The sequence below is a fragment of the Coenobita brevimanus genome, chromosome 27 (assembly GCF_032717465.1).
Source record: "Coenobita brevimanus isolate Jiangsu-jjx chromosome 27, ASM3271746v2, whole genome shotgun sequence".
Taxonomy (NCBI): domain Eukaryota; kingdom Metazoa; phylum Arthropoda; class Malacostraca; order Decapoda; family Coenobitidae; genus Coenobita; species Coenobita brevimanus.
In genome coordinates this window covers 2,302,955-2,330,917 of record NC_136980.1, presented here as the reverse complement: position 1 = coordinate 2,330,917, position 27,963 = coordinate 2,302,955, and the positions used below count along the sequence as shown (strand labels likewise).

Genomic DNA, 27,963 nt, shown 5'->3' with positions numbered 1-27,963 from the left:
CAGAAGTAACTGTCAAACACTATGAGCTTGTCCACACCTTCACACACTCAGTTTTAATATCCGGTATGACCCTAACACCTACGCTACTCAGGGTCACATTCTAAGCATCTTTGGAGATTTCATGAGATCTCTTCCTTAGTTATTTATCCTGCATATTAAAAGATCTTTTATCCAAATGCCTGTGCTGTGCGTAAGTCAAAATCCAAGCAGAGACTCTCAAACTGTTACAAATCATATTACATGACTCAAACTTCTGTTTTTTCCTCAACAGCTTCCAGGAATTGTTGGGAAGTAACTACCTGGTTTTGGCTCCTGATTTAGCTTGGTACAGTACATTGAGAATATCAGCTGTACCATGACTGACCCCAATACAGGAATTCTTTAGGTGGAAACATGGTGTCATTTTTATAATAAGCCAAATAGTTTCCTGTACACCAGGAAACCATTTACTACGCTGGGTGCTAACCATATAACCAATTTTGGCGCCTGGTGGTTTAGTGGGTAATTACTGCGCTCCAGTCAGATTGAGCCGGTGCAGGGGTGGTTGGGGTTTATTGCTCATGTAATGCCACTCAGAGATAAGTGAGGTTGGTCACTCTCATCTTAAATGTCAGGACCAACTGCCTAGCCCCGGGCTTCTACGCTCCTCATGGGGCAACGTAGGATTGGATGATGGATGGATGGATGGATTAGATTACACCTCGATATCCTCTTTTATCCAATGAATATATCAGGTGGCTCCTCTGCCTGGTTAAACAAACATCCATATCCCCAAATGGAGGATGGCAGACTGCAGAGGAAGAGTTCATAGTCAAATGAGCCTTGGGTTACAAATATTACTATGTTAGCTGATGTTATTAAAGTCAAGGGCCTGAACTGTGGGTGGGCCCATTCAACTGGACAGACTTAAGTTATTTTCTCCTTCATTTTATTTTTCTGACTACACCCTACCTCACCCCCTCATCCAAGGGTAGGGTAGGAGGTATGGGTGATAATGATACTGATGCAGACTATGCTGATACAGTATTAAGATGGTATACACAACCATCCATCCATCATCCAATCCTATGTTGCCCCATGAGGTGCATAGAAGCCCGGGGCTGGGCAAGTTAGTCCAGACATTTACAATGAGAACACCATACATGAAAAATGTTATCATGTAGTATGCAAAGAGTATATCACTAAAGGAGAGATGCGACGAAAACTCCTGTGCAACCGAGAAAAATGACCTTAATTCTAACACATACAGAAACATCAGGCACGTGGGATCATATGGGCCTTTACTAATCTAATGAAGAACCTTATGCCTCAATATTCTTAGGGTGCTAAACTGACGTACTACATGGGTCCTTGCTAGAGTGACATATATACCTTGTGTATAAAAAATGGGGTGTAGCTGACTGACCATGCCTGCACCTACACAGCATATGAAAAAGAAATCTGGTTTACCTTTAATGTCACAGCGAGATGAATGGATGCAGATCGTTTTAGTGCTGATAATTTCTTGCAATTTCATCCATCAGAAGCAGCAGCAGCAGCTCAAGGTAGTCCATTGCAGAATTAGGGTTTCTCCTATCTTCTTCCACTCTGATGTATAGGCTGTCAGCGTGTTCCGTCAAATCTCAATGAATCTTGAAGCCTGAACAACATGACAAGATGAGATTTGGGATCCACTTCTCCATCTGCCGACAAAAATCATTATCAGTATCAACATCATCATTATCTTCAATTCTATTCTCACTATTACACATGGAGTAGTTATGATCCACAAAATGGAAAATGCAGAAGAAATTATCATGAGATAAACGGATGCAGATGGTTCACAGTGAGACAGATGGATGCAGATGGTTTTAGTACTGATAGATTTTTTGCATTCCGTCCATCAGCAACAGCAGCAGCAGCCCAAGTTAGTCCATCGCAGAATAAACATTTCTCCTATCTTCTTCCACTCTGATGTACTGGCTGTCAGCATGTTCCATCAAATCCCAGCAAATCTTGAAGTCAGAACAAGATGGCCAGATGAGAATTGGGATCCACTGCCAACAAAAACCATTATCAGTATCATTATCTTCAATTCTATTTTCACTATTATCCAAGGAGCAATTATGATCCAGGAAAAGGAAAATACCAAAGTCATTACCATCAATATTTTCATTCCTGAAGCCTTGCAATTCCCACTCACTTACTCAGGGTAAATGCTGTGGGGTGTAAACTTCACTCACCTTCTCACTCCATCCACGAAGGTTCCCTCATGCAAGTGTCAAGCCAACGACTCTTCCTCCATTCAGTATCTCATGACAAAAATGACTGACATAGTTCAGCCAAGATTTGCAGCCTTCTTCGTGGTGCCTTCCTTCCCAGGTTGATGCTCTCAGGTACCAGCCTGTGAAAAGGATCAATCTAAGGAAAACGTGCCATGTGCACATATATCTAGAGTTGCTGTTCACATATTATGCAAGTACTAAAAAAAATAGTGTAAAACTCTAATATTTTGGTACTATTTACTGGGAGAGATTTGGTTAGATAGTGAATTCTCCTACTTTGCTGGCAAGAATACCATTTTTCACTCAGCACACATTTTGATGCACACTGTTTCTTGGTTTTTATTAAATAAAATTAATATACAACTTTTCTTGAAACTAATTTAGTTCTACTGTTTTCACTGTTGGATATTCACCTGCTTACCCACTTGCTAATTCCTGTGACTCTATGTTGGGTACAGCACACCCTCATTTTATGACTGCGATGGGTTTTTAAAAACCAATTGTTTACAGAATTTTGTATCATAATCACATAAGCAGGAAAAGATCACATAATGGTACTGGTAACAAGAAATCAGGCATCACTGTGACTATAAAAAAAATAAAAATAAAAAAAAAAGTAAATTCTTATTGATCTAACAAAAATGACTGTACTGTACACTACAGTGGCTGTATAACGAGGGTGTGTTGTATTTCTTATACTAATTCGCAAACACAGGGAATACAGTTTCATATTTTCTACGGGTTCCTCTCATCAGTAGCAACAACCTTTTGTTTTACCAATTCCTTAGTTTGATGAAGTTAAATAAATGCCTGAAAGTGCCAACTTCATTGTCTCATTTTTCTTCCATGCAGTCTGACTGGGTTAGATGAGGTTAAATTAATGCTTTGGGGGGTCTGAGAAGCAAAGGCACCCACTTAGGTGAAGTTAGATGTGGTTAGGTTATAAAACATGGTTTTTTTTATTTGATATGCAATTCATTTGATATTAACCATCATTTTCCAGTGAAAATGCTTTTCTTTGCATGGGTTCCCACATACAAAGAGGGATGGAGGAGGCAGGAAAAACAGAAACTTGGCATTTCCGAAAGAAATGAGTCAAAATTAAATGAACCACAAAAAATAATCAGAAAACCCTTCTTTTATCAACAAAATTGTTTGCCTGAAAATAAAAATTTATTCCCAGGGGAATTAAAATCCTACAATAACGAGGTCAGGAAGTTATGGAGGATGTTAACACTACAGTATGTGGCATACATAAGAAAAATAACAAGAAAGAGCAGAAAAACAAACTCATTACCATCTCAACAAGAAGAAATGCACAGGCACTGCCATGCCTTAAAGAAGTGATAAAATCCTTCACTACACTGCACGGCCCATCCTAGTGAACGGTTCTGAGTATCGGCCAGAGGTCTTCATGTGAAGGTCATCGTTGGTTCACTGAGGTGTGGCTTTTGAAGAGGCACGTACTCAGAACATTCTGCCAAAAAGAAAAAATGGAATTTGGTCTTTGTGAAAGGCTAAAAGAATATGCTATGGGGTATTGTACATCATAGGGTTCCTGGACAAAAGGAAAAAATGGAATTTGGTCTTCACGAAAGACTAAAAGAATAGGCTATGGGTATTGTACAGTACAGGGTTCCTGGACAATTAGCCATCAAAACGTGGACAATTTCCTGTCAGGACAATTCGCACCCTGGACAATTCCCCGTCATTCTATAAATTAATATACCGGTACTTAATATCAATTAATTAATACTGTAATAATTAATTTTCAATGAGAACTATTAAGGCTTATGTTCATTCAATGGTGTAGGCTTTGGATATTATTTATAAGGTGCATGTTTGATCAATAATTTACTTGTTTCTGCCTCTCTGCAGTCAACTTTGAATTATACAGTATTCTGGGGTCACCCATAGCTGTCTTCATTTATCTTTATTGGTACCACAACATCCTGGGTAGCTATATTTTAAAACGAACTTGAAGAGATACAAACACCGGTATACATTTATCTTAAATGACAATATCTGATGTCTTGCGTCTGACTGACCATACCTGACATAACCGTGGAGAAAGGTATGGTTGAGCCTCAACAGATGTTACCATACGTGCTGGCAAAGTGACCGAGCTTATCTGGACCAATGGATAATTAGCCAGTGGCAGAAGGAAGAGATTCCATTATTTTCATTAGCCTGCCCCATCCTTCTCAAAGACACATAACACCAATAATTATCCCTTTTAGTGGCATACAAAAGCCAGCATATATACAGTAATACCCCAGTTTAACGAAGTGGTTAAGTGAAAGCCCATAGTCAGGCGAAGTATCATATATCCGGATACCGTAGTTTTAACATGTAAGGAGATGCATTTTTCAGCCTCTGATTTCCCCTTCTAACCAAGTCCAAAACCCACCCAAATGAGCCCAAAAACAAGTTTAGAGCTGATCTATATGGCCTAACAGCTGTAAAAGAAGCTAACCTAAGCTTAACACCTGTAAATAACTCACTAAAACCAACAAATAAAATCTGAAAATCGCCAAATATAAGGCTGGAAAAAATCAAGCCTAGTAAACTATAACCCAAAATGATGCTGTTCACCCCATCTATGGCTAAAACACATTACTCTAAGTCTAAAAACAATTTATAAATCAACCTAAATGCACAATTTAAGTTTAAAATACCACCAAAATCAGTATTTAAAAAAAAAAAAAAAAAAAAAAAAAAAAAACTAACTTGGGGTCTGGCCATCATTAAGTGGGGTACGGTGGTATTCCTACCCCAGTCGTTAAACCAGGGTACTGTATATCAAGTCATACCTGTAAATACACACACACACACCCATGTCAGTAGATAATTTCGTTGTGTTTTTAAAGGCTCCAACATGCTTGCATGTGTCGGCCTTGGTCACCTAATGGCGGCTCTCCACGCTGCACGATCCATTGCAGCCTCCCTGTTCAGTCCCTTAACCCTAAGGTCACACTTAATGACCTCGTCCCATGTCTTTCTCGGTCAGTAATTACTGGTAAGTGAATCATACTGAATATGGACTAATTGTTGTTGCATGACTTAATAAATGGACTGATCAACTGTGTGTGAAGTGTAGCGAAGTACAGCAGGCGTATTAATGTACACTATGAGGAGGCATCTTCTGAACTCATGAGGCAAGCTTAAACACTTGCCTAAATTAAATGAAATCATCTCTAGGACTAATGACTTATATGACGCAGTTGTAAATAAGAAAGGGTAAAAGGGAGGGAGTAACATCGTCCCAGTCAGTATTTCTTTTGTGACAGAAGTATGAACTTTCTTTTTTCCAGGTTTCACTTTTACAGTACACTATGTTTACATCCTTTCCAATAAAATTTTCATATCTGTTCCTAAACTGTGAGTGTTCTGCCACAGTTATTCCAGTTAATTTCAAATAAAATCAAGTTTTCCTGGCAGGGGACTGCTTTTTAAAATTATTATTTTCTTTACCACCACTGTCTTGTCACAGAACTTGTAGGCACAGTTATATGAGCTGTATAGCATGGATCATCCTGCAAGGTCATGCAACAATTCAGAAATACGAAAATAATTCCATCAATTCTCACTGCTGTTGATAATATTTCTGTTGGGCTTAGCTCAGGCTCTACTCAGCACAAGCAGTGACATTTGGTGAAGCTTATTATAATTTAGTGGTATAGTGAGTCTGAGCACCTCAAACTTATTTATATACACGTAATATCTATAAAGCATTCATATAACTTTAATGTATATCGATCATTCACTTAAGGTTATCAGGCAATCACATACAATGCTAATGTCTGGTATGTAGCCTGACGTTAAACAATGACGGGAAACATCGTACATCACCTGATTCGTGTTTTAATATATTTTATATTTTTTCTGTCAATACTGACTATTTGATGCTACATTTTAAATTTATTATACAAATAATTAACCACCATCACTTTTAAACCTAATAGAACTCAAAAACTAGTATACTACCTACATAAACTGACATGTAAATAAATGAAGGGGAATCATCCAAATGGCAAAGTCCTGACAGTAAATTGTCCTACAACCTTGTATAGCCTATTGTTCCTAGTTCCCACCAGCCTTTGGCCCTCAACGGGTATCTTTACTTCTTACACCATATTTATCTCATGCCTAATTTTGATCATCTTGCCAGTGCAAGAATTCTCTGATGCAGTGCACCCAAATAAATGCATTCATCTCATACTACCAATTTTAAATAGACTAATGCCAGCCTAGGGGGCCCCCCGACAGACTCGGGATTGGGGGATACAACTTACTTCCAGCCATTCTCTTAGTCACATAATCACAACACATGACCTACCTTAATATAATGGTGTCTGCGTCTCCCATAATACGAAAAAGCAACCGTCCAGTGTGTATCCACGTGAAATTCACCGGCGTTATAGAACATGTCCTTTCTGTTTATTTGAGGTATCTATATTTCCACCGAAAAGACGATCACACTCGAGTCTCAGAAAGGATCGGAATCTCCTCTCTAATCCCTCCGTTATACATAGGAATTTTGGTATTCTTTCGTAAGTTGTCTGAACACGCAAAAAAAATTCAAAACCAATGTTGGAATTTGTTTTATAAGAAAGGGCTAAGCCGATTAGGAAATGTTTCCACTTCATCTCTGCGGAGTTGGACCCTTGTTTATCCGCTTTGATCCCCCCCACCAAATGTAAATGTTTCACACACTTATATCACTAGGCGCATAAAGATCAAACATGCATTTATTTTAAGGTTATGCAAATGTCTCGTATGCAGCCAAACTTTAAAGGATGAAAGTCATCGTACATCGTCTGATTCGCATTTCAATATATTTATACTTTTTCCATTAATTCTGACCATTTGACGCTACATTTTACATTTATTATATAAACAATAAACTACCATCGCTTTTATAACTCAAAAACTAGTATACTTGTTAAATAATTAATATACTGGTATGTCAATGATGCACCTGACATTAAAATTTAATAAGATCTTCCAAGACGTCAAAAGTACAGGTATACCGTCAATCTCGGGAGATGCTGACCATCGTTTAGTGCTTGCAAAAATGCATATCTCCACACCGAAACCATTCAGAAGCGTGGCGAGTAAAAGATTCCTTGTTGAAAATAAAAGATCCCGCTAGTACAGAGGTAATTGAAAGATTCATAGCATGATGTGCATAGCAGAGGATAGTTGGAAAAACTTTCTGACTGTAGTGAAAGAAGCTGCAGAGGCAACCATCATCTTATGGCAAGAAAAAAGCAAACACCATGGTGGACAGACGAGGTTAAACCTGCAGTTTCTACAAAAAATGACTACTTTCTGAAGATGGATGAAGACCAAAAGGCAGCACAACACACATATACGAAGAGGCCACTATAGGCAACTGCCAGAGAGAGCAAAAAGATGCTGAACAGCAAGCACGGCAAAGAGTCGGGAGAGAAATCCCTACTCGGCACCCGAAAGCTGATCTACAACCTGTGTAAAAAAAAAAAAAAAAAAATCTTCACCCCCAACCTCTGCCATTAAAGATTAAAATGGCACGAACATCCTTACTGATCCTGAAGAGATGGAGACGGAGGGACCACTTGGAAACACTACTAAATGTGCCAAATGACCCTGATGATGACCTTGAGCACGCAGTCAAATCAATCAATTTACCATCAGTGAAGTTAAAGCAGTCCTAAAGAATATGAAGAATGGTAAGGCCCTGGCGAGGATGAATTACGGTACCAACTGAAATTCTCAATAACATCGGAGAGGAGGGATTTTGATACGTGCCGGGATGCAGGGATGACTCAGACGATTGGCATAAATCCTTACTCTGTCCAGTTCACAAAAATGGCGACAAGAAATACTGCCAAAACTACAGAGGAACTGCTCTTATGCCCCATATGACAAAGAGAGAAGACTGGGAGGATTGGTGAAGGATATGAGAATGACAGCATGGATGCCAACCAGGCAGATCTATGAGTAGCCTAACCTCATCTACAGCTTAAAGATATATATGAGAAAAACTGGGATTGGAAAAAGAACCCGTACCGTATAGCCTTTCTAGACCTTGAAAGGCTTTAGACAAGGTGCGGAGAATCCTATGGAACATCTTAGCAAAGGAGGAATATGTCATCCTTGCAAATATTTGCAATGCCATTAGACGTACATACGTAGACAACAAATATAGGGTCAAAACGTAACAGCCAAACCAAAATTGATTTGGTGTAGCACCAGGAGTTAAGCAAGGAAGTGAGTTGTTGCCCTTATTGTTCATTCTTTTCATGGATTATTGCAGCCGTAACAATGAACAACTTAACTTGGATGGGGAAATCTGTGGCTATGCTAACGACCTTGCTCTGACATTATCGAAGAAAACCCTACAGCAACTCATAGATGTATGGGATGAGGAACCGGTCGCAAATGGGATGAACATCAGCAGAACCTAATCAGAAGTCATAATGAACTTCACCTTGGAAGGCCATATTCTAAAGCAATCAGAGACTTTTAAATATCTTGGAGTTGTCTTTGGCAAAGAAAACGATATGTCCCTGAAGCTACACAACAGAAACAGCAAATTTAACAACTCTTTCCATTTATTATACCCACTCCTTAAAGACAAAATGTACCTCTCAAAGCAAAGACAAGCATCTACACTTCTATCTCAATCTTGACTTACAGCCGTGAAGCTCTTATCAGCAAGACTAAAAGTAAGTTCCAAGCATGTGAAATGAAAGTCTCACGACTAACTATTGGAGTTACAAGAGTGGATAAAATCAGGAACGAAAGAATAAAAATTTCTCTTGGAGTTGAACGCATGCATAGGCTATGTGGACGGTGGCGAGAAGGCAACTGCGATATGAGAGAACAACGCTAACCAAAGAGATACAGAACTATGAGTAGACACCTGGAAGACCTAGAACCACATGGAGAGATAATATCAAAAACGCAGTGCAAAAGATGGGACCACAAATGGAGGAGGTGGAGGAACAGCAGCTCTATCAAGATCGGCACTGGTGGAGGAACTTCAAGGAAGTTTGTGAAGCCGAGGCAGGACGACTGACAAGCGAAAGCTTACCCGGTCTCGGAACCCAGCCGCGTTTTCGCGGTTGTCAAGATATTTTGACTAATCTTGATATCGTATATTGACTATCATGCTGATACCCATTTTCGCGAGCATCGGAAGTCAATATGATATTGACTTAGGGCCAAGATTGGAGCTCCCGAGGATACTTCCAATGCAGCATCACCAGCCATTGTCGCCAGGTTGTCATCCTCGACCAGGTGACAAGTTCATCTCATAACATTTCCCTGATCCATTGCTCAATGCATGCTTCATACAGCTTATAATCACCACAATGTATTCGAATTCTTGGGTTATCCTCGGAATCCTCCATTTGTTTTAACAAATCAGTAAAAATCAACCAAGTAAGACACCCAAAATTCCACCACTCACCTGTCCTCCTCCGTGCTCCTGGTTCCAATGATGATTCAAGACATTAAAAAAGAATATACATGGAATTCACATCGCTGCAAGTCCATATTATTATTCAGAAACACATATAAGTTATTGTGAAATTTAAAGAATGATTTATATGAATTAGATCTGCTCAATAAATGCTGAAATAACCCAGTGTTCGTATTTTATGTAGGATTTCATTATACACTTCATGTTCTTGATCGCCAACCCACGGATGCTGAACACACACACTTCGTTGAGCTTTCGAACATATCTTTCTCTTCTACATTCCTCTTTATTGTTCTAGAAATTATCTAATCTCATACAACTTGTGTAAAAGGTCTTAAACAACATGGACTCGTATCATTTTCTCCTTAAACTAGCCCAGAATTTCGTCCTTTAGTACCGTATTTCACACTGATTAGCAGCAGAATAAAACCGTAACACCTCTTTCTGACTATTCTATTCTAGTGTTCAGTTGGTACAGCTAAGCAATCAAGATAGAGATTGCAATTGTAGGCCGGATGAAAGATTGTAATGTAAGTTTTAGGCACATAGTATGGATGCTTGTATGTTTTTGCTAGGCCTGTATCCTGACGATTTTACTAGGCTTTATAGATTTTAAGAGAAAAAAGGCTTAGAGAGAGAGAGAGAAAAAAAAAAAAATCACTAACTTGCCAACTTGGATGTCCTGTGGTCCGGGTTAAGGTGCTCCAACCGGGTGTGACCCATATGAGCTGAAATTCAAGGTCTGGTTAGACTCTAATAGTGCTAGGTATAGCTCACGATAAATAGACGGCTATATATCGTGGTATAGCCTAACCCTTGGCACCTACATTCATTTTCATTCATTCATTCATTGCCAGACGCCATGTATCCCCTACATTCATAATGCTCTTAAAAGTTCAAGGAGTATATACCTGCTACATCATTATATCCACGAAGGAGGATGGGGAACTGCAGAAGGGCAACTTTCATTCATGCACTCCACATAATTACACGTTCAGAAGCTACTACTGCCATCATTATCATTGCTATTACCATTACTATTGCAAACTGAGGAAAGTCGGCAAATTAGCTTCATAGGTATATTTTCAGTAATGGCTATAGGTATCATGGTAAGGTCTGCCACGTCCTTTTGTCGTATAAGTACCCTGTACCTTCTTACAATAAATATTATCAATCAATCAATCAATTCTCACTTTTTCGTCCCATCAGAGGTTGTCCCAGAGAGTGAGACTATCCATGCGGGGGAGGACCAAAACAAAATATGGCCGAGGCTCCGGCAGCATGGGATTTTGATTCCTGGCTGAGGGATACGCTGGTGGCCCTCAGTACTGACGATGAGGTCTTTAGCCCGTATATTAAAGGCATTTTGGAAGGGGACGAGAACACTGAGGAGAAGCTGGAGGCCTTGCAGGGTATCTTGGCAGAGATAACGGTGAGTCAGAGACTTGACTGTAGCTTCTGTTTTTTCATATTTTAGCAAGATCTTTCACCATAAAGATTGATTTATATGTGGTCTAAAGATTTATATATGAAGGTTATTTGATTTTATGGTTTTCGTTCTTTGTTCCGCTTTTATTTGGGCTACCATATCTGAAAATAAAGCATGGAGTAGGGGCAAAGGAGGGTTAGAGTAATAAATATTTCTATTGTATTTTAGTATGTTAACTTTCGATTGTTTTATTTAGTACGTACAATGCTGTGTATAAATTGTCATTATTGAGTATCTGATAAAGGACTGCAGCCTTACTCATTGGTTTAATTATTAAAATTTCACTGGAGCCTGTGGTGGCAGTGGGTCCAGTTCACAACAAAAAGTAAATTGCACAGAGATCTGTAATAGTCTAGGATTGAACTGTTATGCATTGCTTTGTCTTCTTTCAACATTAAATTGGTACATTTAATTCGATACTACCAGGTACAGTGTTATCAGCTTTGCAGAGGAAATTGGAAAAATTAAACCGACAAAATGCCAGACAATTTCCGATATAGTTTTCAGAAATTCCTCTGGGACAGAATTGAAAGAACTGTTGGACTTTTATTAGACATACAGTAGATGTAGTACGATACCAGTATGTCCTGAATTAGATGCATGTTAAAGAAAAACAACTGATTACAGTATGTATGTGTCATCAGAATTGATTTGCCGATTAATATACCTGTCCCTGCAGGAGAATGGTATTGAAGACCTGTGCCAAGATATCCTTCAGAAATGGACATTGAAGGAGAGCAACAGCTCCAAATCAGAGGAGGCAACTGATAAGGTCAGTCTTCTCCAGCTAATGCTGATCACAGTAGAGAATTAGAGTGTTCAGAATTATGGTATGCAATGTGAAATCAGTGCTGGGCTGATGATGTCAGATGCAATTCTCACTCAAAGTCTGACTCTAGGATGTGTCTAGACAGAATGCTATTTAAAGTGGAACATGGATCCGTTTTGTGATTCAGGGGTAAAAAGACAAAGAACACCCATTTCTTAGTTCAGAATTTCAGTATAATGAATCACCAGCAACTTAAGGGAAGAAAAATGTTACTGGTACTGTAATTCTAAAGTAACTCCATATGAAACACTGAAATGCTTTTTAATATGGCATTCAGTGATGGGCTCATCTGAAGGAAAATACCAATCATACTCGTATATAGAGCTAGACGACTGATTTTCTTGTAACAGTAGGCTCTGTGTTCTGCTCTCCTAATATTCACATTTCCCATTATTCTGTTCTCAAAATCATATGGTGGATGTAATATGTAGCTGTATTTTTATGCAGTGAAGAGGTTTAGCTCATTAAGAATTTAAAGAATGGAAGTACAGTATATTATTTAGTGACATAGCATGGTTCTCGTATGCAAGTGTTTTCAGTATTTTACTGCATTTGTATCTCAGGAACAAAGTAAAAAGAGTTTACTTTATTTATTAGTTTAACTGGGCATGCTGTTATTTTATTTATTTATTTTTTTCACACCTTTTTTTCTGGCTCAAACCTAACCCCGTCCCAAGATGATGATTAGTCATTTGATTGTCAGTGTGTCATACATTTCATTTACCCCATTCAGTATGTCATTTTAAATTTTTCCCATGCATTGGAGCCTTTATATACAAAATAAATGACCTGAAATCCTGCTTTTTAAGTCAGCTTATAAATTGCTGTGGTTAGGTGGCTTTTGGTCTAGCAAGTGGCATACTGGCTGCATCCCTTGTCAAAACCTGAGGAATGGTTTTGTATTAGTAATAAGAGTTCTGTATAGCTCTAATACTGTACCTTATTGTAATTAGGTGGATGTCGATGAGAGACTAGCAAAGATCATGGAGGAGCAGGCAGCGTGTGTGGTGACCGCCCGCACCCACTCCCAGGAACACCACAACCTCAAGAGTGCCATTCTTGCCCAGTATGCAGAGGTCAGTGTGGTCAAGGATGTGAAGGGAGGGGAGGGGGAGGGGGAGGGAAGCAAGGGAGTAAGTTGATAAAATCCTTTCTTCTAGAGGTTATTTTTTACTTTTATTTCTCCTGTGTCCCAATACCACTATGCAGCTTAGGATGAACTTGATTAGTTTGTATATTTTATTAACCCCTGTTCAAGGAGACCAGGAAGTAGAATATCATGAAGTATGAAGCAAAAATATACATTGTCTAATTAAAAGGATTTGTACTGAGGTTAAGAACATACGATGAACTGGGGAGAATTGAGATTACAAGGGGAGGAGATGGATAGAGCAGAGGAATAAGTAAATTTGATGGGGTGAGGGATAGGGGTACTGTATTATGTGTTGTTGATAGGGGATGGATACAGTATATGAGTGTTGAAAAGGGATGGGGGGGTATAGAGGAGGGGAATGGCATGGTTATGGATATGTGTATTAGCCTATGTGGTGGGGAGAGGAGTTGTGTGCTGTGAAGGTGTGAGATGGTAAAGTTGAGTTATGAGCAAGTTGATAATGGGATTGGTGGATGAGAGTAGGGAGGGAGGGATTGTTGGTTGGACAGGGAAGAGGAATGATAGATACAGTATGGAAAGTTTTGCAATGGAAGGAGAAACAGACGAAGCCAGGTGAGAGATTTGTGTGCAGATGGATAGATTGGTGTGGTCAGGGTAGGAATATATGGATAAATTAATGAGATTGGTGCACTAAGCTTGAGGTAATTTGTAAATGAGTTACTGGTAGATGTCTGGTTGTACTATAGTGGCTAGCATGGCCATATCTGACATAGGTGACCAGCTGTTCTGTACACATTCAGAGTGATCTTGGGCATCACAATTTCCAAAAAACTAGTAAAGAGATGGAAAACATTCTGAATTCATGGAATGTTTTCTGGGTTCTGACGGGCTAAGTAGCACCACTTTATTTCACCACAGAAGTGACCTGCCTGATGTTCCAGGCATGGGCATAGGTTTATAATGAACTAAGCCATCTCTTTCAGGTGTCTGATGGTGAATGTACAGAGAGTGATGAGGAGGGGGCAGCTGCAGGAGCGGTGGCACCTCGTAACACTAATGCAGAAGAGGTGGTGCGAGCCGAACGGGAAAAGAGAGAGAAGGATAAGGAGGAATCTCAGCGTAAGAGGGAAAAGGACAAAGAAGACAGGTAAGAGGTGTTTAATTTGGATATCTGTATATCAGCTTGATTGAGAATATTTAGTTACTTTTGTGAGTATGATTTACAGTGCTCACAATAATGTTCTGAATGTGTGCCAGGTAGTCTAATGGTAAAATATTTGAGTTGGGGTGACAGTTATATCTTACACAAAGTGCCTCAAATCTTCCAAAGGTGACTGGAGGCTTACCTTTCACGACATGCTACTTGGGACACGTCAAGCCTTGGGCCTCTGCATCCCAAACAGGGTAATAAGGAATTGGCTTTTATCGTTTCATACCTCTGATCATGCTCAGGTTTGCCGAACCTCAGGTACTTCTTAGGCCAAATTTCCCTCACAGCACACTGTTCTGAATACTGTCTCTCACTGAGACCCAGCTCATTCCTCTCAACATTTCCATGTCTGTGATTCAGTCTGAATGTATCCTCCTACAGGTCAAGTCCCAACATCATACAGCTCAACACTTTTCAGACATGTTTTGTAGAGAGCATCCTTGGCACAAAAGCAGAGCCCTTTCATGGTCATGGGAGGAAACAGTGACCCTAACGTCTTCCACCAACTTCCCAGTCTAGCAGTGTAGCTAACTCCCATACTCGGCATACCCATCGGATAAAACTCATACTTTCCGAGTGGCTTTCTTCCCAGTTGACACTCCATTATATCATGCACTGTTATATTTGTATCTTCTGCCTTGGCAGACTGCTGAGGGTTCATACTATCTCTACTGTTTCAGAGCCAAGCAGAAGGCGAAAGATGAGGAGCGTAAGGAAAAGGAGAAAAAGCGAACACAGAAAGGAGAGAGGCGACGGTGATGGCCCTGTGGTTAGTCAAGGTAGCAAACCTTTGTTCTTTCCTTCCTTCCTTCACCTCTCATAGTGCCCTTGTGTGCTGTTGTCAAGCCCAGGTCAGAGATGATGCTTCATGAGTATCTCATCAGTGCCACAAATTTAATGCCTAACCTCCTCATCCTGGGTTTGTGTTTTCCATTTTTGTTCTTGCTGCTGCCAGACAGTTCTGTTCAACTTAGAAAAGGCTGTCAGGTCTCACAAAAGCTGAAAACAATAATTTGTTGATACAGTAGCAAGCACTGATATAAACGATATCATGGTGAAGGGATTAATACAGCATCCAGTAGCTTTCAGACACTGACAGTCTTTCTTATATTCAGGTTTGGTTGGCAGCACCAGAATTTCTCATCTGTAGCAAACTCTTTATCATTATACAAGCTCACATTGCATAATAGAGTATAATCTTAATAAATCTGATATCAGAAGTCTTCATTGCAGTGCTGAGTATCCTTGAATATAGTCAATTTGTATTCACCTGACAGAACTGGGCAATTTCCAACTTGAAGGGAAAGTCATAGTTGTGTGAAGATCTAAGAGCCTTTGTTAAGAGGTAGGAATGAATCTTGGTAATATACTTGTGACTTTGACCCTCCAGTCTGACTACATTTGGCCATCAACTGAGCTGGAAGGGGTTAGGGATCTTCGTCAGGTTAGAACAAATGCATTGTAACCTGTAATGTTCCTTAACGCTGCAGTGGTTGAGATATAGGTAGATTTTCATTCGGACTGTTGCCAAGCTGTTTTATTCAGCCGAGGAAAGTCTCTCCCGGTAAAAGGGTTACCAGGTAGATAATTTTGATAGTTGTGAGTAATATCACTGCTTTTTGTGTGTTTGTCAGCAGCATCTGATACCCCTAAAACAAGAGCAATGTGAAATATACTTCTTTAATCCAGTAACAGATCCTTTTTTTTTTTCATTTTTGCTCACCAGATGATTTTTTTAAGTTTAAGAGAGACTTTTTGAAGAAAAATATACCCTTCACTGACCCCCTCCTGTGAGATGAATAAACACCAGGAGGTAGCAAAAGTAAAATATAAAATGTCATGTGGATTAAAGGGTTAAACCTGGATAGCTGTTGAACTTCTGATATTATTTAAACATCGAGGTTTAGGGGTGAAGGATAATTAGCAGTCCTAACCAAGATTTTAGTGTTACTACTATTGTTCCTTTGGGTAATTTATAATGCAAGTATAATTGTGTTGGTTACATCGATATGTGTTGTTACAGACTATTTTGCCATTCCTTAACGAGAAAATGTACAGGTAGTGAGACCTGTGAGGTGGAGCCAGGAATCCAGGGGCATGAATGATATGTGAATGAGTGTCTGGCCCATTTCACTGGGCATGGTGCCAGTAGTTCTCCCACTTTTGTACTCTTTTTCTCTCTCTGTTTTTTGGATCCTACTTCACCCCATCCTTAGGTGAAAAAAAGTGATGATGATGATCATGAAAAGACTATATTTTACCCCGTTGACAACTGGCTGTGTTTGAGAAGGGTAGTAGGGAGATTTCTGTCATCTGTGTGTTACTGAGGCATACTTCCACGGTACAGGCAGTCCTCATTATACATCAGAAAAGTATTGCAAAATATCATAACATTTCCTATAAATTCAGAACTTAAAATTGGGATTTTGTGGCAGGTTGGCATTATCACCTTCTGTCCAGCAAAGTATATTTTGTTCGTTGCTATCACCAGTGGATTTTACTCTGCTTTTTTAGAGATCTTTCAGACTAGAAGGGTTAGATACAGCCTTCCATTAACCCCTTCAGTGTGAGGAGCATGCCAGAACTGAATAAAACTGTGTGGAGATAGCACATACAAGCAGAATATACCTAATCAGATTGAAGTGTTTATAGGCAGCATACGCTAAATCAGCAGTTTTTCTATTCTGTGGACATGGTGGCAAAAAGTAGAGAGAGACTTATAATGAGGACTTACTGTATATACATCTCATAGTCACATTTTTTATTAATAGCTCATAAGAAACTAATTTTAAACCAAGACAAAATGAGAAAAAATAAATAAAGAACTATCAAATTATACAGCCTGTTTTAATTTGCATCACTTAAGGGTATAGTGGTTAAATGCCTGTCAGAATAACTACCATTTTGTCATGCATGGGTTCAATTCCTGTGAGGCAACAAGGAGTTCTTAGTTAAAGCCACCAGGGGAAGTACTGTAGGGTGTCATCTACTCTTAAATGTATTGGGGCTACAATATATTAGCCTTGGGACTGTATAAAAAGGGTCTGTTCCTGTTTTTACGTTCATTTGCTTTACTGCATAAACTGTTTTTCCAGGAGATGTGCAACATATTTAGGAGTGGAAGGGGCAGAGGTGAATTAGGAGAGCAGGAAAGAGGCCAAAAATGTACAAGGTTGGAGAGCCTTATTCATGAAGTCTGTAGGTACCATAGTTGATTGCAGAAGTTAGTACAGTACTGTAGTTTGAGTGCAGTCATATGAGATGCTGAAGATGTATGGAACGAGTGTAATATACCATATGGTTTTATCAACGTTCTGTAAAGAAAAGAAAGCAGGCTTATCCCATCTTTTGGGTGGCAGTTGAGGTTGGGACGATGATGATGATAGTGACAATGACAGCAAAAGAGTTACGGTAGGTTAGAGTGGTGGGAAGCGATCTATAGGTTGACGGTATTTTTGTCATTGCCACCTTAGTTGAACTCTAGTAGCAGTAGCAGCAGTAGTAGAGTAGCCCCGGTCTGACTAGCTGAGCAGAACCATCAACTGCAGGGAAGCAATTGCCCCTGCAGGGCCATCCCATGCAGTAACCATTGATCCCTTGCGGTGGACAGTGCCTCATCAGAGTGAGGTACGGGGAAGAGTGTGGAGGTTTGGTTCCTGGATGGACACTGCATCTGAGTCTGTCCACACAGTTAACAGGGGTACCATAGTATGCTCCACATCACCCCATCATTTGGTTATATGGTCACCACCCAGCATTGTTAATGGTTTCCTGCGTTACAGGAAACCATTAAGTTTGTCACTCAGTGTTGAGTGACAGTGAGTTTAATGCCAGGTACCCCTTTTTTGGATAAGGGCTAAGGCATTGCCCCTGGGTAGAGGACTTTGGTTTGAAGCGTGTAGCATTTTATGACCGGATGCCCTTCCTGATGTCTACCAATGACCCTTGGGTGGATTCGATCCTCTGACCCTTCGGTCAGAGTGGAGCGCTCTAACCCACTGAGCCACGGCTGCTACACAGGAAAAAGTTTGAACCTCTTAATATTCTCCCTAACATTTACCCAGTCCTCAGGGATGTGCTCCAGAATGAGTGGGTGTGTTATGGTATGGGGGGGCTGCATTACAGTGAGGGTGGCAAAGTCAATGGTTATAAGTTGTATTTTGTGGTGGTACTAGAACAGTTGGGTGCCTGAACATTCAAATCAACCCTGACTTGTCTGGTCAAGAAAACTGCAGAAGTAGAGGCAGCTTTGCAATTTTAATGTCACCAAACCATCTGAATCATAAATAAGATCTAATAGGACTATAAGATTAACAGGGTATCAGTATCAAATTGGAGAAACTGATCCTAAAGAAAAATATTATTTTAATATAAAATATCAATTTTCTATAGTAGGATTTCTATATACAAATAGGAATTTCACAGTGCTCAAGGTATATAAAAGTTGCAAAAGTAGAAAAAAAAGCCAGTAATATTATATTAGTTTTAAAAGTGTTAAAGCAGTCACATACAAGGTAAAGGTTATCGCAGAAACACTGTACGTAATAGACGTAGTTTTTTATAATTTGCCTAACTGGCTTAATCTTCTCAAATTATATCAAATTTTGTCTGTTGTTGTTAGTCCTGGTTATCAAATGCTAGTGAGTCCAATGCTGTTGTATATAATTCATCATATTAAATCCCCCCCACCCACCCAAACAAATTGTAGTACATGTGTTCCTTGTGTAGTATACTTAACCTCTTGAATCCCAGTGACATCTCTAAGTTTATTTTTTACTTATACAACGCAATTTTAATTGAACTTCAGAATGTCTTCTAGTGCTAAAGTGGCATACACTACTCGGGCTATACTTTACCTCTCCGGTTTCAAGGTTTGTATATTGCAATAGAACTAATGCATCTGTCTTACTAATGCCTTATTTTTTTTCCCTTGTACATAATTCAGATAGGCAAACTGCATTTCAAAACCACCTGCTACTACCTATAACAGTGGCTACTTTGCCCTTCCTGCCCTATACAGTGAGTCTGAGAGAATCTTTATCATAGCATACGATCAGAGAATATATACAAAATATTACACTCCACACTCACCCACATAATGGCACGGCTACTGTCTGAACACAACATAATGTAGGTACTTGTAAATACTGTATATAAAAATTAAATGCACATTTTAAGTACAAAATTTCTCCTAAAATACTGTATCAACTTACTATCTGCAGCATATAAACAGGTCACACCTGTGATTTCAAATTCATTCACTCTCGTATATTGTAACCATTACCCAGCACATTAACTTAACATTTCTAGAATGGCACACTAACACCTCTCCAATGCTAGCTAATTTGCTAGCTAATATGCCATATTCTGCAGACCTGTTTACTCATTGCACCAGTGTATATATATGTATATTATAACAGTAATGCTCCCAACTGCTTGTCAGCATTAGAGTAATACCTTAATGTGTCATGTAATTTATAAATTAGCTCATAGTATACTTTAGCCCAGAGGAACACCTTAAATGTTGTACCCAGTTATTAATATGTGATTATAACAGTTTATAACACCATAATCAGCCAGTATTTAAAATACCACCAGTATTATCTGACTAAGGTGACACTCTGTAGTTGAAGCCATATATCTGACTCTGTACTGTTCCAATAATGTAACACTGCAGTAATCTTATTCCTGACCCCCATCCCACCCTAACCTCTTATGAGGAAAAAAAAAAAAAAAATGCTTATGACAATTTAAATGTTTATAATGACTAACCCTTACTTTTCTGATGATCCCACAATACTGATGATATGTAACTAAAAAGTAAGCCTAAAAATGATGTCTGATGAAATAATGCAATATGTGAAACTAATAGCAAACTACATGATTAATGAAAAATGCATAATACATCCCCAAACAACTTCACACCCAACGTGTCAAAGTGAGATATATACTGCTCCAGTACTCACTCACAGTACAGTACTTCTGGCACACAATTACTCAAGTGAGCTTATACTCACTCATCTTCTGGTAAGTCCTCTCTTACCTAACATCCATATAGCTAATAACTCAAGATAAACTAACTTCCAAACTTTCGACAAATGCTGATGACTGTTTATACAATTCACAGCTTCTGGTTTGGTTATACTTTGTGGCAAAACCTGTTATTTTAAGTGAGGCACTGTTTATTTCGTGTTGTGAAGGTTGCCATTTAGTACCTTCCAGCATTGGCATAAGTACGTCCATTTTCCTGGGCATGCAAGTAGCTGGTGGTGTGGCCATTATTTTTGGTGTGGCCATGGTTGTACCCATTACTGTTCCTGTAGCCATTAGGGTTTGGTGAGCGGGATGGTGGGGGTGGAGGGGCGTGGCGGGGATGGTGGCTCTTTGTTGTGGGTGGGGGCAACTCCTTGTTCATGGAGCTGGGCCACGTGTACACCAGGTCACCACGTTTCGACCCTCGTCTGTTGGTATCACATAAAAACAAGTTTTTAATTAGTAGAAAGTGAGTTTCGAGGCATTCTTCAGGAAGAGGCTTCAACCTGATTCAACATCGTACAGGCACTGGAAATGAAAGCAGGAGGAATCAGCCTAGATTAAACCACCGTGGAGAAAGTGCATTTCTACTTGTACCTAGTTACAATGCCATATGAGGCATTATGATCTCCCTCCAAAGTTGTTGATATCTTGTCCACTTGTTTAAATGAGAACTAGATGATGCAAACCACATGGCTCATGGAGTAACTCATCTAATTTGTGGATGCTGCTCTTGCTCAATGTGATGTAAGAAAGTTCATAGATGTTGCTGGAAGGTGAGAGAGGTATTAAATCTTCTCAGAGTTGCATGATTTAGGATACTGACTCCAGTGTGGCTGATGTCTGTATACAGTATAGTCAAAGGTCTGAGAAAACCTTATGAAGAGTTGTGGACACACAGAGACCTGGAATGGTGGCCCAACTAGTAAAGAAATTCTGGCCCAGCACCACGAAGGCATGGACATCTCAGTTTTAAGTGGTAACTGACCCACTATGATCACAAATCATACCTTGTGTCTATGGTCCCTACATGCCACAGCCAAGAAAGATGTCAATGACTAAAATTTAAGGCTACTGTCTGTGGGAATAAAGTGGTGGAGAGTCATGGACTGAAGCCTTGAAAAAAGCATTGTGGAAATTAGGTGGAGTCACAGACTGAATTCAGGTCACCAGGCTTACTGATCAGTGTAGTGATGCTGATCAAGTCCCTTCCCTGGGCAACTGCTTCCACCTATGACTGCAAGTGTGATATGATGAGAATGTCAGCAACCAGTGACAGGAGGATAGCAACCTGCCATCAATATAGTGTGACAGCTTGTTATTTCTCTTTGAGTCTTGCTGAATCGAAGGCCACTTTAACATGGCTGTGAGGGTTCAAGTAAGATTAACGGTGACCCTATTTTGGTGGCACAACAACCTCACTATATTACATTGATATCCATCAACCTCATCAGTGATGTGCTCCCCCTTCATTACCAGTGAAGGGGGCTCAGTGGGCTTTTTTTTTATTCCATGTCTCGGAGATATTAAGGCAACACTGTTGCCTCCCCATGTTTGCCATGCATGGCATCCCATGATGCTAGAGTGAGGTGGCCTGGTAACTGGTTGTGGTACACACCAAAACCTGCTGCTAGAAGAGGGATCTCGGAGTCCCTCGTCTGGTAAGATGGGAGACTTGGTGAGATCCAACCATGCCAGTCAGTTGCTCATTATTGGCTGGGGTCAAGTGGGGACCATATGGTCTGGCAGTCCACTGGCCTACAACTGTCTTAAGGATGTGTGGTGGCTAGCAGCATTTATTTCTCAGATACTGCAGGGGATTCAGGTGCTCTCTGCCAGGTAGTTTTACCTTCTCTTGTTAGTGGAGGAGTGATGCTACAACAAATGCTCCCTCAATTGTGGTCATGCAGCAGATGGCCAGGCCCACGAGTCATCAACTGGACAATTGTGCCAACCCGGGACACACCAGGGACCCTGACATCACTGATGATGGATCCTGCACGTCTAATATCGTCATTAGTAAAAATTCCCCAACTCTTGAGACGTCGGTCCATATGGATGCTCCAAGGATGTGGAGCTCTTGCAGAACATTCCCTTGTTTGCTTCTACTGCCATAGTAACATTACAGCCATACCAAGCTACTAGAGGCAAAAGTATAGGAAAGGCTGTTTTTAAAGAAAGAAAGAGGGTAAGTGGGGGGAGGTACCAGGCCCTCCAAGGAACTATCAGTCCCATCACTGAGATGATGCCTTATGTCATTGTGCCTGATTACAGTCATAAGTTTATCACTTTGAAGATGGCCAAACCAGAATGCTTTTAAATTGTGTTAAGACCTTGTCAGGCTTGTGGGTCATCCTCACAGACTGTCCCACAGGCAGATGGATCACTTCTCATTGAGGCCAGGTGTACTGATGAAGAGCACTCACATATATATCATTGGCCATTTAGCCGCCAACACATTCACAGTGCTGGTCACGTGTAATACCACCTTATCCTCGGAGTAGCCTTCTCCAAGGAGTTCCTTAACTTCCTTGAGTACTCAGAGGGCCTGAATGGCCTGGCATATATGGTCTCTTGGCCCGGGCAGGGCCAACACGTGCAATGTGCACTGCCATCCTATGCATTTCCCGTGCATCACCTTTGAGGTGGGAGGACTGCTGTAGCCTTTCATGTTATAGTTGGTGTTCAGCAGCCAGCAATGCCAGTTGCACCACAGTTGCTCAGTGTTTCTTCCTCATACCCCATCTCCCCCCTTCCCCTGTTGGGGGTTAGAGGAAGCATGCATGTTATTGATTCATCTCTGTCAACGCTGAGGAAAAAAGGCAGCCACTTGGATCTCTAAGCTGCCCATGTTGCAGATGAGTGTCCCTGAAGATATAATCCAACCCAAGCCTACTACAGAATCTTCTCTGTCCTACAGTGGAACTGTAGAGGATTAAAAGCACCTGGGAAGACCTTGAACTGTTATTGGCTGAAACCCATGGAGTTTGTGTCTGTCTGCAGGAGACTGATGAAGGACTGGGCATTTTCTCTGCTCAAGGGATATGCCAATGAATTTTCAACCCAAGAAGCTGCAGATAATCAACATGGTGGCTGGCCATCTTCAGCTAGTTTGATTAGCTTTTCACAGTGTCCTCCCTGTAGTCTCTTCTCCAGGCAGTGGTTGTCCTTTGCAACTAGGGAGGACATACACAGTGGTGTGTTTATCTGCCATCAAATACCATTTTCCATGGACAGAATCTTGACAGACTGGTTTACAAGCTGCCCTGGGTATTTGTTCTCAATATGGATCTGAATAGGGGCATCCTTTGGTGCATGTAAATTCCAGTCCGTGAGGGACTTGGTGGTGTCACTGGTGGGATATCTGGAGCGCTTGCATAATAAAAAAACATGGTAAGATGTGCATCCTTTTAGTTACTGAACACACACAATCTTCATTTGACTGTGTACTAGATTGTATCTGGAGTTTCTTCAGTGACCAAGATAGTCACCACTAACCTATTTTACTCTGCACAGCTGGCAGTCCACCCACACCAAAAGTTCCTAGTTGGTGTCTGAAATGGATCCCCCTCCCCCCCCAGGTCCTGGTACAGGTAGGTCCCGACATACGACCACTCGATATACGAGAAACCGACGATACGACCTGCGTAAATTAGGGACTACTGTATTTTCGTTATACGATCTTGAAAATCCAATGATACGACGTGCAGTCTGAGGCAAGGTGGGACGATTCTAACTCAGTCATCCTAGTAAATGCAGTCATGCTGTTTTCTCTCAACCTCGGATAGAAATCACAGGACTGCTCAGCTGCAGCATTGCTAGACATGCGATAATTATCACAAAATGTGATATTTTGGCACACTTTGTGACATGCAATAGCATGAATGTGATAATGTGTTAACTTTCATAATTTCATCCATCCATCCATAAAACTTCACACAATCCTACACTGCCCCTTGAGGAACATTGGAGCCCAGTCTGGAAAATAAATCGGGGATTGCAAAATTAACAAGTCTGTTGTAAGACTTGTACAACAGTAAGATTTAGTAACTCTTACGATAACTAGTATTATAATCTGGTAGGTTAAACAAATTCAATAATGTTAATTAATCACTCCACACATAAATATATTAATTCCGCAGTAATTACCGATTTATGTGAAGAAATGCCTTTGTTTATGAGTGCGACAATTTATATCAAAAAGCGATAATTTTAACATGCCGGGTACAATAATATAGGTTTGGGAATTTGGCATGGCTGCTCAGCTGGCGACTGCCAAGCCAGCTTCCCACCTCCAACACAACATTACCACCTATATATGTGTGTTATGCATGTTTTATAATTATGTTTAATATAATTATGTTTAATTAATGTGCAGTCATGTTATATGCATACTATTTGCTCTTTGAGGTTGCTTTCTCTACAGTTCAATCTAGATAATTTTGTTGGTTTGGTATCGTATATTTTAGCTTGAAACTTGCCTCTGATGGGGTCCTTGAACCCAACCAATATGTTACCATTAATTACGTGTTTCGTTAAACGAGAATTCATCATACGACTATGCCAAATGGAACCTAACTGCTCGTATCTTTGGGACCTCCCTGTACATTTATACTCACAGGTGACTGACTTTCATTAACACTGAAGATACAGTTTTATGTTAATCTATATATTCTTTACCAGGTAGATTTAAGGACTTTTCCCAGAACAAATGACCAATGACCCTCTATAAGATCTCCTGGGCCAGTGCCATGGTGGAAGGGGAAGTGTTCAGTGGTCAGTTGGGCATACACATCCATATACAGTACTTACACAATCTCTGATACGCAAACCTACTGTCATTTGTCTGTTCCGAGACTGCCTTTTAACTTGGGTCACTCTCAGGTGTGTTAGTGTCAGTGATGAAACAGTGTTGTGATACTGGAGCTAAACAGCAAGTAATGTGCAGTGAAGTGAAAAATATGCATGTTAAGGTGAGTTGGAAACTTATTTTTAGATTTATGATTTGTGGTTGGCTATTGGCCCCATTGAACCCATTCTTGAATGGCTTCACTATTCGATCAGTTCTCAAAAATGCATCCCAATTGTTTAATGAGGCTGAAATGCACCCTCTCTTCAGTTCTGAGTCCGAGTTGGAGATGATTCCTCCCATCACCATTTCTAATGCCTATTAGGTGTCAAAAGTAACCTGAAACTTATCTCTGAAGGGTACCTCAAAATAAGGGAGTGTGAAAAGGAAAAATGTTAGTAAGATTATCTTGTTCTGACTAATGCATATTAAAACTGGGACTATGGTAGTCTAGCTCCAGGCTCATCCCTTCAAGGGGTAATATGGGATTGGGTGTCGCACTTTTTCTCATGGCCAGTTTGGGTGAAGGAACATTTAACAAACTGGATAGCTGTTGCTATTATTTAAAAAAAATAAATAAATACAACAGTCTGGCTGTGGCCATAATAATGAAGCTAAATATTATTTCAGAAATTTATTTGAAACGAAGTATTAGTTCTGAAGCCTAAATATCTATTTCATTTTCACTCTTTTTATTCAGTGTTTTAAGTTATTCATTCCAACCATTATGTTTTAACCCTTTAACCGCGGGTGTCATTCCAGAATGACATTGCAAAAACTGGACCAAACCGCGGGTGTCATTCTCGAATGTTTGTGAATATTTTGAATACCCCGCGTTTTTTCCGTGCGCCAATTGTTTCAAGGGAGAGTAGCTATTAAGTTCTTTCACTCCAGCCAACCCCCACCTCCCTCCCCCCCCTGGGGCCCCACCTCCCACCCCCTGGGCCCCCCACCCCACCCCGGACCAAACACGCATCAGTATCTGTCCAGCTGTGTGAGTGACAACACTGCTGATGTGGAGGTGAAGTGCAGGCAATTACAGTGCCTTTTACCTGCCTCAGTGAACACAGAGTGGGTGTTTATCGTATGTGCGGTGTTCATATATGTTTATAGTATTATTATCAGAATGAGGTTGGCATTTGGTAATGGTGTGTGAGCGAAAAATAGTGATTACAACACCGCTGATATGGCAGTGAAGTGCAGGCAATTACAGTGCCTTTTACCTGCCTCAGTGAACACAGAGTGGGTGTTTATCGTATGTGTAGTGTTCATATATGTTTATAGTATTATTATCAGAATGAGGTTGGCATTTGGTAATGGTGTGTGAGTGAAAAATAGTGATTACAACAACGCTGATGTGGCAGTGAAGTGCGGGTAATTACTGTACAGTGCCTTTTACCTGCCGCAGTGAACACAGAGTGGGTGTTTAGCGTATGTGCAGTGTTCATATATGTTTATAGTATTATTATCAGAATGAGGTTGGCATTTGGTAATGGTGTATGAGCGAAGGTAATGGTGTGTGAGCGAAAAATAGTGATTTTAGATCGCTCACTTCTAATGGCACTGCCCATCCAGTGACAGTCAACGAAATCATGAAACCTACATCATTGCAAAGCCGAAGGTTAGTACTTTCTAATGGTACCTTATTTTTCACTCTAGATTTATTCTGTGCAGAGTTATAAAGGTTTAAAGGTTTGTTTACATTTTGGTCGAAACCCCCGCGGGAGAGGACAGTCGGGGCAAAACAATGCCCGCGGTTAAAGGGTTAAGTGAACTAAGTACTGTAATTAGAAAATCAACAGTACTCTATTCTGATAAAGAAATAAGGTAAGGTATAGTACAGTTCTGAGCAGGTTAAATATTTTGACTGACCTGAAGGCGGGGAAGGTGGCAACAGTGCTCTCCTCCACAGTGACCATGCGGGACTTGTGACCCAGCATGCACTGCAACGCTGGTGCTACCACCACACGCAGCTCACTTCGGTTCATCCTAAGCAAAGTTATCAGGAGTTAAGAAAAAGTCAGCATACCAGAATAATACACATTTTGATTTGACAGTGCCATCTCTGTTTATATTTAGAGGGTTCAGGTCAGAACTGTTGTACGGTACTGTATTTTCTTAATAAATAACTTTTCCATGTGTTGGAATAATTTTTCTGTATAATCTATTAACATTTTAAGAATGAAGATAAAATACAATACTCTGTATATCTGGTATTATCAATGAGGCTGATTTATAACTTGGACATTTTTTTTCAATGCACATGGATATTAAGAAAATAAAAAACTAAGAACAGTATTCTGAGCAAACAAAACAAACACATGATCACACATTAAAAAAAAAAAAAAAAACGCGAAATGACAACCAGCATCAGGAGTGGGGAAGCTATTGCTATACAATATTTGTATGTCATACGGATAATTTCTACATTCCCCGTACAGTACTTGCAAAGGTAGACTACAGCATCGATGTGATATAAATAATCAATTCTTAAGGTTGCAGCATGCTGTGTAATGGGATGTCTGTAGTGCAGGATTTTTTGGGAAAAAAAAAAAAAAACTGTACTGTACTTAAAACTGTGATGAAAATCCTTATACAAGTAAATGAATCCTCTTACTTGTACATGAAACTCACAAAGACTCAAGAAGCTTCATTTGTGCTAAGTAATGAGTTGAAGACACCTTGTTTCTGTTTCTCAGAACAG

The 27,963-nt window shown here is 40.1% G+C and overlaps 2 protein-coding genes and 1 long non-coding RNA gene across 4 annotated transcripts in view; 1 reads left to right on the top strand and 2 right to left on the bottom strand.

Moving 5' to 3' along the window:
• Window positions 1–1,616: 1,616 nt before the first annotated feature.
• LOC145394388 (uncharacterized) lies at window positions 1,617–3,700 on the bottom strand. The gene is made up of 4 exons (XR_013896408.1): window positions 3,562–3,700; window positions 2,223–2,383; window positions 1,858–2,036; window positions 1,617–1,682 (listed from the first exon to the last, which is right to left on the bottom strand). It is a non-coding gene; the product is annotated as an uncharacterized LOC145394388 (long non-coding RNA).
• A 7,278-nt stretch (window positions 3,701–10,978) lies between these two features.
• On the top strand, window positions 10,979–17,314 carry LOC145394387 (coiled-coil domain-containing protein 43). 2 transcript variants are annotated; one of them, XM_080268260.1, is made up of 5 exons: window positions 10,979–11,167; window positions 11,904–11,996; window positions 13,007–13,129; window positions 14,151–14,314; window positions 15,058–17,314. In XM_080268260.1, exons 1-5 carry the CDS (start codon window positions 10,997–10,999, stop codon window positions 15,134–15,136), a joined length of 630 nt encoding a protein of 209 aa, XP_080124386.1. In that variant the 5' UTR covers window positions 10,979–10,996; the 3' UTR covers window positions 15,137–17,314. The 2 variants fall into 2 exon arrangements, with proteins under 2 accessions (XP_080124386.1, XP_080124385.1); XM_080268259.1 differs by lacking the exon at window positions 11,904–11,996 and having other exon boundaries at window positions 10,991–11,167.
• A 1,749-nt stretch (window positions 17,315–19,063) lies between these two features.
• Window positions 19,064–27,963, bottom strand: part of Myo31DF (Unconventional myosin ID) — a 139,647-nt gene continuing 130,747 nt past the window's right edge. Inside the window, exons 19-20 of the mRNA XM_080268379.1 lie at window positions 27,132–27,248; window positions 19,064–20,838 (exon numbers count right to left, since the gene is read on the bottom strand). Coding sequence (XP_080124505.1) covers window positions 20,586–20,838; window positions 27,132–27,248 — 370 coding nt within the window. The 3' untranslated portion in view covers window positions 19,064–20,585. The remainder of the gene's footprint in view (window positions 20,839–27,131; window positions 27,249–27,963) is intronic.